This window comes from Saccostrea cucullata, unplaced genomic scaffold (assembly GCF_032062105.1).
Source record: "Saccostrea cucullata isolate Sc308-1 unplaced genomic scaffold, CSIRO_AGI_Scuc_v1 ctg8599, whole genome shotgun sequence".
NCBI classification, from domain to species: domain Eukaryota; kingdom Metazoa; phylum Mollusca; class Bivalvia; order Ostreida; family Ostreidae; genus Saccostrea; species Saccostrea cuccullata.
The window spans coordinates 20,623-28,512 of record NW_026926690.1 but is presented as its reverse complement, the minus strand read 5'-3'; the positions used below and the strand labels follow the sequence as shown (position 1 = coordinate 28,512).

General features: G+C 32.3%; 1 protein-coding gene across 2 annotated transcripts; it reads left to right on the top strand.

The window, feature by feature from the left end:
* Positions 1 to 3,396: 3,396 nt before the first annotated feature.
* Positions 3,397 to 5,432, top strand: LOC134272431 (uncharacterized). 2 transcript variants are annotated; one of them, XM_062754671.1, is made up of 2 exons: positions 3,397 to 3,600; positions 4,452 to 5,432. In XM_062754671.1, exon 2 carries the CDS (start codon positions 4,459 to 4,461, stop codon positions 5,329 to 5,331), a length of 873 nt encoding a protein of 290 aa, XP_062610655.1. In that variant the 5' UTR covers positions 3,397 to 3,600; positions 4,452 to 4,458; the 3' UTR covers positions 5,332 to 5,432. The 2 variants fall into 2 exon arrangements, with proteins under 2 accessions (XP_062610655.1, XP_062610654.1); XM_062754670.1 differs by lacking the exon at positions 3,397 to 3,600 and adding an exon at positions 4,279 to 4,368.
* Positions 5,433 to 7,890: the final 2,458 nt, after the last annotated feature.

Below are 7,890 nucleotides of genomic sequence, written 5' to 3'. Positions count from 1 at the left end.
AAAAAATTGACAAGCAAAAAAAAAAAAAAAAGAAAAAGAAAAAAAGAAAATCAATACATGTACTCGAAAATCCTATTTCGGTAAAGATGTCCTATTATTCTCTTTTAACTATTTTAGGCAGTAGAGCTACAATGCAGTCAAAAAAATTCTGCAAATAGTACTTGGCATATTTTATATTAATAATTGGTATAAATGACAACAGATGGTCAATTTTCTGTTAATATTCCGAAATGTGTATAAATTGTAGTTTATGAAATGTCAACCAACATAATATGCACTTGACGTTTGAATAATTTGTTTTTATAAAATCCCATATGTATGGCACGCCAAATTCACAAAAATGAGCTAATCATAGTTTCAGAGTTGAGAAACTAGGTTTATCAACTGTAAACTATAGTTTACGGTCCGTAAACTACAGTTAACGATGATAATCTATATTTCACATCTGTAAACTATATAGTTTACGCGATTATAATTTATGTTTTACAGGCATTAACTATAATTTACACTGAAAACAACCATTTGCTATGGCACGCCAAATTCACAAAAATGAGCTAAACATGGTTTTACAGTCGATAAATTAGGTTTATGGGTTGTAAACTATAGTTTATGGACTGAAAACTGTAGTTTACAACGTTAATCTATATTTTAAACCATAGTTAACGCGATAATCTATGTTTCAGAACCGTAAACTAAACTTAACACTGAAAACAATCATTTGCGATTGCAAAACATAGATTTTCTGATAAATATAGTTTCATGATTTGTAAACTATGGTTAACAACTCTTAACTATAGGAAACCATCTGATAAATATAGTTTCACGATTTGTGAAACTATGATTAACAACTCTTAACTTATAGTTCACTATTGTAAATTATAGTTTACAGACGTGAATATATCTTTATCAACAAAATCTATTGTTAACGTTTTATTACAGACAGATAAACTTAAAACAACCTAAGTGTTGTTCACGAATGTAAATCTTAGTTTACAGATGTGAATCTGTGTCAACAAAATCTATCGTTAACGAGTTAACGAATCGTTAACTATAGTTAAGGGTTCGAATTATGGCACGCCAAATTCACAAAAATGAGCTAATCATAGTTTCACAATTGATAAACTAGGTTTATCGGTTGTAAACTATAGTTTACGGACTGTAAACTATAGTTAACAACGTTAATGTATATTTTACGTCTGTAAACCATAGTTAACGCGATAATCTATGTTTCACAACCGTAAACTATACATAACACCGGAAACAATTATTTGTATGGCACGACAAATTCACAAAAATGAGATAATCATAGTTTCACAATTGATAAACTAGGTTTCGACTGTAAACTATAGTTTACAAACCGTAAACTATAGTTAACGATTCGTTAAGTATAGTTTTCATCTGTAAAACTATATTTAACGGTTGTTAACTATAGTTTACGAATGTTAATTTAAGTTTATCTGTCTGTAATAAAGCGTTAACAATAGATTTTGTCGATAAACATAGATTCACGTTTGTAAACTATAGTTTACAATCGTAAAGTATAGTGAAGAGTTGTAAATCATAGTTTCACAAATTGTGAAACTATATTTATCAGATCGTTAACTATAGTTAACGGTTTGTAAACTATAGTTTACAAATCGTGAAACTGTATTTATCAGATAATCTATGTTTTGCAATCGCAAATGATTGTTTTCGGTGTTAAGTATAGTTTACGGTTGTGAAACATAGATTATCGCGTTAACTATGGTTTACAGATGTGAAATATAGATTAACGTTGTTAACTATAGTTTACGGTTTGTAAACTATAGTTTACAACCGATAAACCTAGTTTATCGATTGTGAAACTATGATTATCTCATTTTTGTGAATTTGGCGTGCCATATATTTGCGATTGCAAAACATAGATTATCTGATAAATACAGTTTCACGATTTGTAAACTATGGTTTACAACTCTTAACTATAGTTAATTGTTAACTGTTAAATATAGTTTCACGATTGTGAAACTATAATTAACAACCCTTAACTATAGTTTACGATTGTAAATCATAGTTTACAAACGTGAATCTATGTTTATCAACAAAATCTATCGTTAACGCTTTATTACAGACAGATAAACTTAGATTAGCATTCGTAAACTACATGTATAGTTAACAACCGTTAAATATAGTTTTACAGATGAAAACTATAGTTAACGAATTGTTAACTACAGTTTACGGTTTGTAAACTATAGTTTACTGTTGATAAGCCTAGTTTATCAACTGTGAAACTATGTTTAGCTCATTTTTGTGAATTTGGCGTGCCATATCGAATTCGTAAACTATAGTTTACAGTCGATAAACCTAGTTCATCAACTGTAAAACTTTATTTAGCTCATTTTATGAAATAGGCTTAAGCTTGCCATACATATGATATAATTACAGTATGTTTATATTATTTAAAAACGTGTAAAATAAAGCATGTAAAAATATAGTTTTTTAAAGACTTTTATTACGAAACGAATTATACGAGCATATAATGTTCTCAGTCAAACCAAATAAATTACATAGTGTGGAATATCAAACACAATAGGTAAATTCACCTCAATTTGTAGCTGCAGATCTGTAGCATTATGGTTTTATATATTTAGTGTTTGAAATGCTACAGATCCCGTAATGCGTAAAATGTGTTATTTACGGCGCAATATTTTTTTGCGCACTGTTTGGAAGAATTTCTCCCCTTTCCAACATTGTTAGATTATTTTACCTTTCCTTCCATAATTCTAGACACATTTATAAAGTACATCTGTATGTTTTATCCACCCCCAATCCTTTATATGTGTCTGAAATTAGGGGGTGTAAGGTAAATGATTTACCAAAGTTGGAAAGGGAAAAAATTCTCCCAAAATAATGCGCAAAAAATCTTGCGCCGTAAATTGCACATTTTTTGCATTACTGGATCTGTAGCGTTATGGTAAAACCATAACGCTACAGATCTGCAGCTACTCAATTTGATACTAAAAAAGGCAAATTCCCAAGGTGAGATCTAACTACGAAAGCGTATTAGGGCCGCAGCAGTATTTTTTTTTTAAATTTGTTTTAACAAATTATTAACAAATTTTGTTACTAATTTGTTAAAACAAATTAAAAAATATAGTAATTTGTTATATCAAATTAGTAATTTGTTTTAACAAATTATTAATTTCTTAAAACAGATTACTAATTTGTTATACCAAATTAGTAATTTGTTATAACAAATTATTAATCTGTTTTAAGAAATTAACAATTTGTTAAAACAAATTAAAAAAAAAAAGATACTTTTGAGGCCCTAGTACGCTTCTGTATCTAACCTTCCCCCTCCATTTTTGTTTTGAAATATAAAGAGCTCAAAAGCACTTATTTCGGTAATAAATTTTTAACCTATAGTACACTGTGGGTTAAAAAATTATTATCGAAACAAGCCTTTGAAGATCTACATAATATTGCAGCTCGTTGTCGATGTTGCATACGTGTCGTATTGCAGAGAGCCATAGTTTTGAAGGCTTGTCCGTATTGATTTTTGACGAATTCAGGTCACTAAATTCAAAATTACTGGCTATTTTCGAGGGATCGGGCACCTGGAAAGTAAGCAAGAAAAAAACTCTTTTTATAAGATTTTTTGCAAGAGAAATTTTTTATGTAATTTTCTGTAAAAATATAACTCTCCGATTACTTTGCTATGGAAACCCATTGAGGACTGAACTTCTAAAACATGAGTTTTATTTGTGGTTTAACAAAATTATTTTATTCCTTACTCGTTTTATCCGAAATATTTATCATATATTTACATTACACTTATATTTTGCATGTGTTTCCAGTGAGCTCTGACATTCATATAGACTGTGTAAAATTTCAGTAAAGAATCTTTTAAAGATATCTTCATAAAACTTTATACTCTTGTATACAATTTTTCATGTACCATTACTTATGAACCCTGCGTGTCGCATTTGGATCCTATGGACAAATTCCAGTTTTTTTTAAAATAACTTTTCTTCTAATTTGTAAAACTCTTCAAGTAAATATAAAGATGAATATATTTCAAACAAATTTTGAATGAAATCTTATATAGCTTTTGAAGTCTTTGTGAAAGGTAACTACATGTAGTTATGTAGACTAGTGATCTTACGGCTTTGAAGCGGAACGGCCAGTCCCGATTTGCCACGGTCAAAATGCAATGACCTGGTTGTAACCCCATATACACAAATAAGTTAAATTTATATATTTAGTGCACCTAGCACGAATTGTTCTTTGCCAACGTGATCTGATATTTGTAAAATGCGCAGTTTTGATTGAATGGTGCATGAAAACTGTTTTGAATGTTTTCCTTCTTCCCGTTACTGTTGGCTTCTCAAGGTAAGCAGACATTAAATGACCCAGATATTTGTTCTGCATATCCAACGCCTTTGGCGAATTTGTTGTTTTTTTTTAAATTGCAGATTCAACATGGATTTGAGCATGTTCATAAACCCACCTTTTGATGAAATGGACGCGGAGGCAAAATCAAAATATATTGGAGACGAAATAATGAACTTTTTTAGACCGTCAAGAGATAACGGCCCCGAAGGAGCTCTTGTTGTTATTGTTTTGACAATTCTAGCAAATATTTTTTTGTTTGTTGCTATTTTAGCAACAGGAAATTTTAAAAAATCTTCAAGTTTACTGGAATTAGCAAGAGGATTATCCGAAGTTTTACTGTTGGTATCCATTGCAGTGCAAAGTACGAGGAATATGTACAACACCACGGAGACTCCGAAGGCAGTATCTGGGTTTGTTGCCTTCTGGTTGTTCTCTATGGGCTCAGTTTGCTTCGGACTGATGAAAGCGTTTACAGGATTTTTGAGGTTTACCGGGAAATCATCATTCTCAAATCTTGTTTGGCTGATCATTTTAGCCGTTTTCGCCATCTCTACTTTCCTAGCATTTATTGTTCTATGTGTGATGTACGTGGCTAATGTTCTGGCTTTTGTTGTTTTGGCATGCATATTTTACTATCTACCGTTCATTGGAATGTGGGTACTGGACGGATTGAGACTACTTCATCTTAGAAATCATTCCATCAAAAACGTGATGGAAATGGAGACGTTAACAAGAGATAAACCCGGGACATCCGAGTTAAGTCGGCCGGAACATTCGGAAGGAGAAGCGCAGTTTTTGAAGCCGATGACAAACTTTGAAATGTTCATTGTTATATTGTATGGAATTTGTCATACAGTAGCGTTTGCCATGGTTACTATGATTATCACACGAATTGCCTGGGTGTTCTTTCGACCTGTTTCTACAGAAATTCGTTTAGAGTCTGTGCCTGGCATCCTCTGAATAAGAAAAAGTTTGTTGACTACAGGGTATATACCGATATCGATGTTTACTGTTTATGTACCTTTAATTATGTGCATATGAATAAACAATATTTCCATTTCTATTTTTTTTCTCTGTGATAACTCTTTAAAAGTTAGAGGACTTAATTTCTTGATAACTCTACCGGAATGTAAATTAGACAGGTCGATAGGTCAGGAGCTAGGGAGGCCTAATATGCATGCAAATATCGTGCGCATCTGTCCCTTTGTCTGGCGCTAAGGAGGCCAAATATGCATGTAAATCTCGTGCGGCTGCCTTTGTGTTTGTCGTCAGTGGGCAAGGACTACATTGAAATTGGCATGGAAGTCCTCGTCTAATTTAAATCTGTGTCTACATTTTTAAAATATAAATCTACAATTTTATTTCACAATGAAATGGAAATATAAGGAATCACTGTCTAGTTAGTACAGTATGCCAGGACATCAACGAGAGTGGGAAACATGGGATAATTTATGCACAACGGGCTTCGCCCGTTATGCAAATTATCCCATGTTTCCCACTATCGTTGATGCCCTGGCATACTATACAAACTAGACAGTGATTCCTTAAATAAACTACGAAACAAACGGAATGAAGTTTAGGGCATAAATTGTTTGTATTCTCGGATATGAGATACATATGAAGTGCAATTTTAAAGCTAAGGATGAGTTTTGTAAGAAATGACCGTTTCAAATGGATTTCGCCACACAAATCTTCTTATTGTATTAAATCAGTTTTTGACAATTAACCATAAGAGGTCGATCCTTTAAATTTTCTGGTGCTTTCTATTCATGAACAGCGTTCTGCTTCAGAATGCAGTATGTATTTTGCAAAATTGATGAATGGTCTAAATATTGAATGTAGAATAAAATTTTTGAACATGACGTTCTAAATTTTATATTTTCTGAACGGGAGTAAGTACGAAGCATCGGGGCGGGACCCCCCCCCCCCCCCCCCCCCCGAATTAGGATTTTCGTGTTTGAACAATTTTCCTTTCAAGTAAGTTGAATCCACCTTTTCAAGAACGTTGCTGGGGTAAATACTAAATGAAGTCAATTTTTCTTCATGACCGAGACTAACTGCAGAACTTTACAGTACATCGTTATGATTTTATTGACCATTAAATGAAATATTTAGCTGTAATATTTCATTTATCAGGACCATTATTCATGTATTTTGGTTTTTCGTTAGATCAAAGCGTCTTCTTCATTATTATTTTCAAGGTACATATGTATAAAGTTTTCATTTCAATGTTTTCATGAAAACAACTTGATACAATGAAGCGCATTGAAGTGGTAAAATTTTCTGTTTGGATGAAATGTTCTGAGTCATGTTTTGAACGTCAATTATAACAGAATGACACGCCCATTTCTTTAGAAACGAAAAAGAAACATTTGTCGTAATGTTTAAGGACACCCCGCTCTTCGTGACAAACAACACGAGTTACACCGAAATGCAGATTTTTAAAGTTATAAGAGAGAGAGATTTATAGAGTTCCCGTTGCTGTAAAAGACGTATTGCAACGATTTTGTCCATAAAATTTTATGACTTTATCATGATAATTGGAGTTACCACAACACATGTATCGGTCGAACACGTGCTTACTCGGTGTTTATGTAGACCGTATATTTGATTAGCTATTACATTTATGGAAACCTGTTCTACAGGTATTCGAATGACCCATTTGACCGATTTTTCCTTTCTAAAGAAATGGGCGTGTCATTGTATGACAATCATTGTTCTAAAGATAGCTCAAAACGTTCCAGTCAAACGGAAAATTTTACCACTTCAATGCGCTTTATTGTACATATTTGTTGCAATTTGAGTTTTACAGAATCGGGGAGTCTCTAATTCTTTCTTCTATTTTTTTAAAGCTCCGTTTCAGTGTAACTCATGTTGCTTGTCGCGAAGAATGGGGTGTCCTAAAACATACGACGAATATTTCTTCCTCGTTTCTAAAAATATGGACCTGTCTTAAGGGGGATGTACGGCCACTTTTAGTGCAGTGAGAGCAAAATGTAAACATTTCTTCAAATGGCTAAAATACATTATATTTTGATCAAATTTTAAGTCTTTTTGATAAAGATACAATAAATATGCATAACCGAATGCATGTTGTGCATATATAATCTATACTTTTGCAGAAAAATGCTTTTGATATGCTCCTTAGAACTGCGCAGCTACAGAATTCAGCAGAGCCTTAAAAAATCCAAAAAAATATGCAAACTGTGTATAAATGTTCTCTCTACAACCATTTGTTGAGAAAATGTCTAAATTTTGCACTTTTAAATGATAATTTCAAGTTCAAAACAAGGTACCGTTGTCTTCAAAAAGAGTGTAAAGAACCATGAAAGTAGTTCATGGATAGCAGCACGTGGTCTATTTTTAGCACAGAATCTTGTTTTCCAGACCTCTTCTTAATATGGAGGGGCATAACAATCTTTAAATGTAGAAGAGAATTACAGTTGCAAAATATTTCAAATAATATGAACACTTTTAAAAGAGGAAAGGTGTTATAGTGTGGCTTGAAGTAATTTATTT

Bases quoted from the DNA above. Each gene is read 5' to 3' on its own strand.
- LOC134272431 (XM_062754670.1), top strand. From the start codon at position 4,316: ATGAAAACTGTTTTGAATGTTTTCCTTCTTCCCGTTACTGTTGGCTTC. The intron at 4,369-4,451 runs GTAAGCAGACAT...TTTAAATTGCAG, and splicing joins GTTACTGTTGGCTTCTCAAG to ATTCAACATGGATTTGAGCA.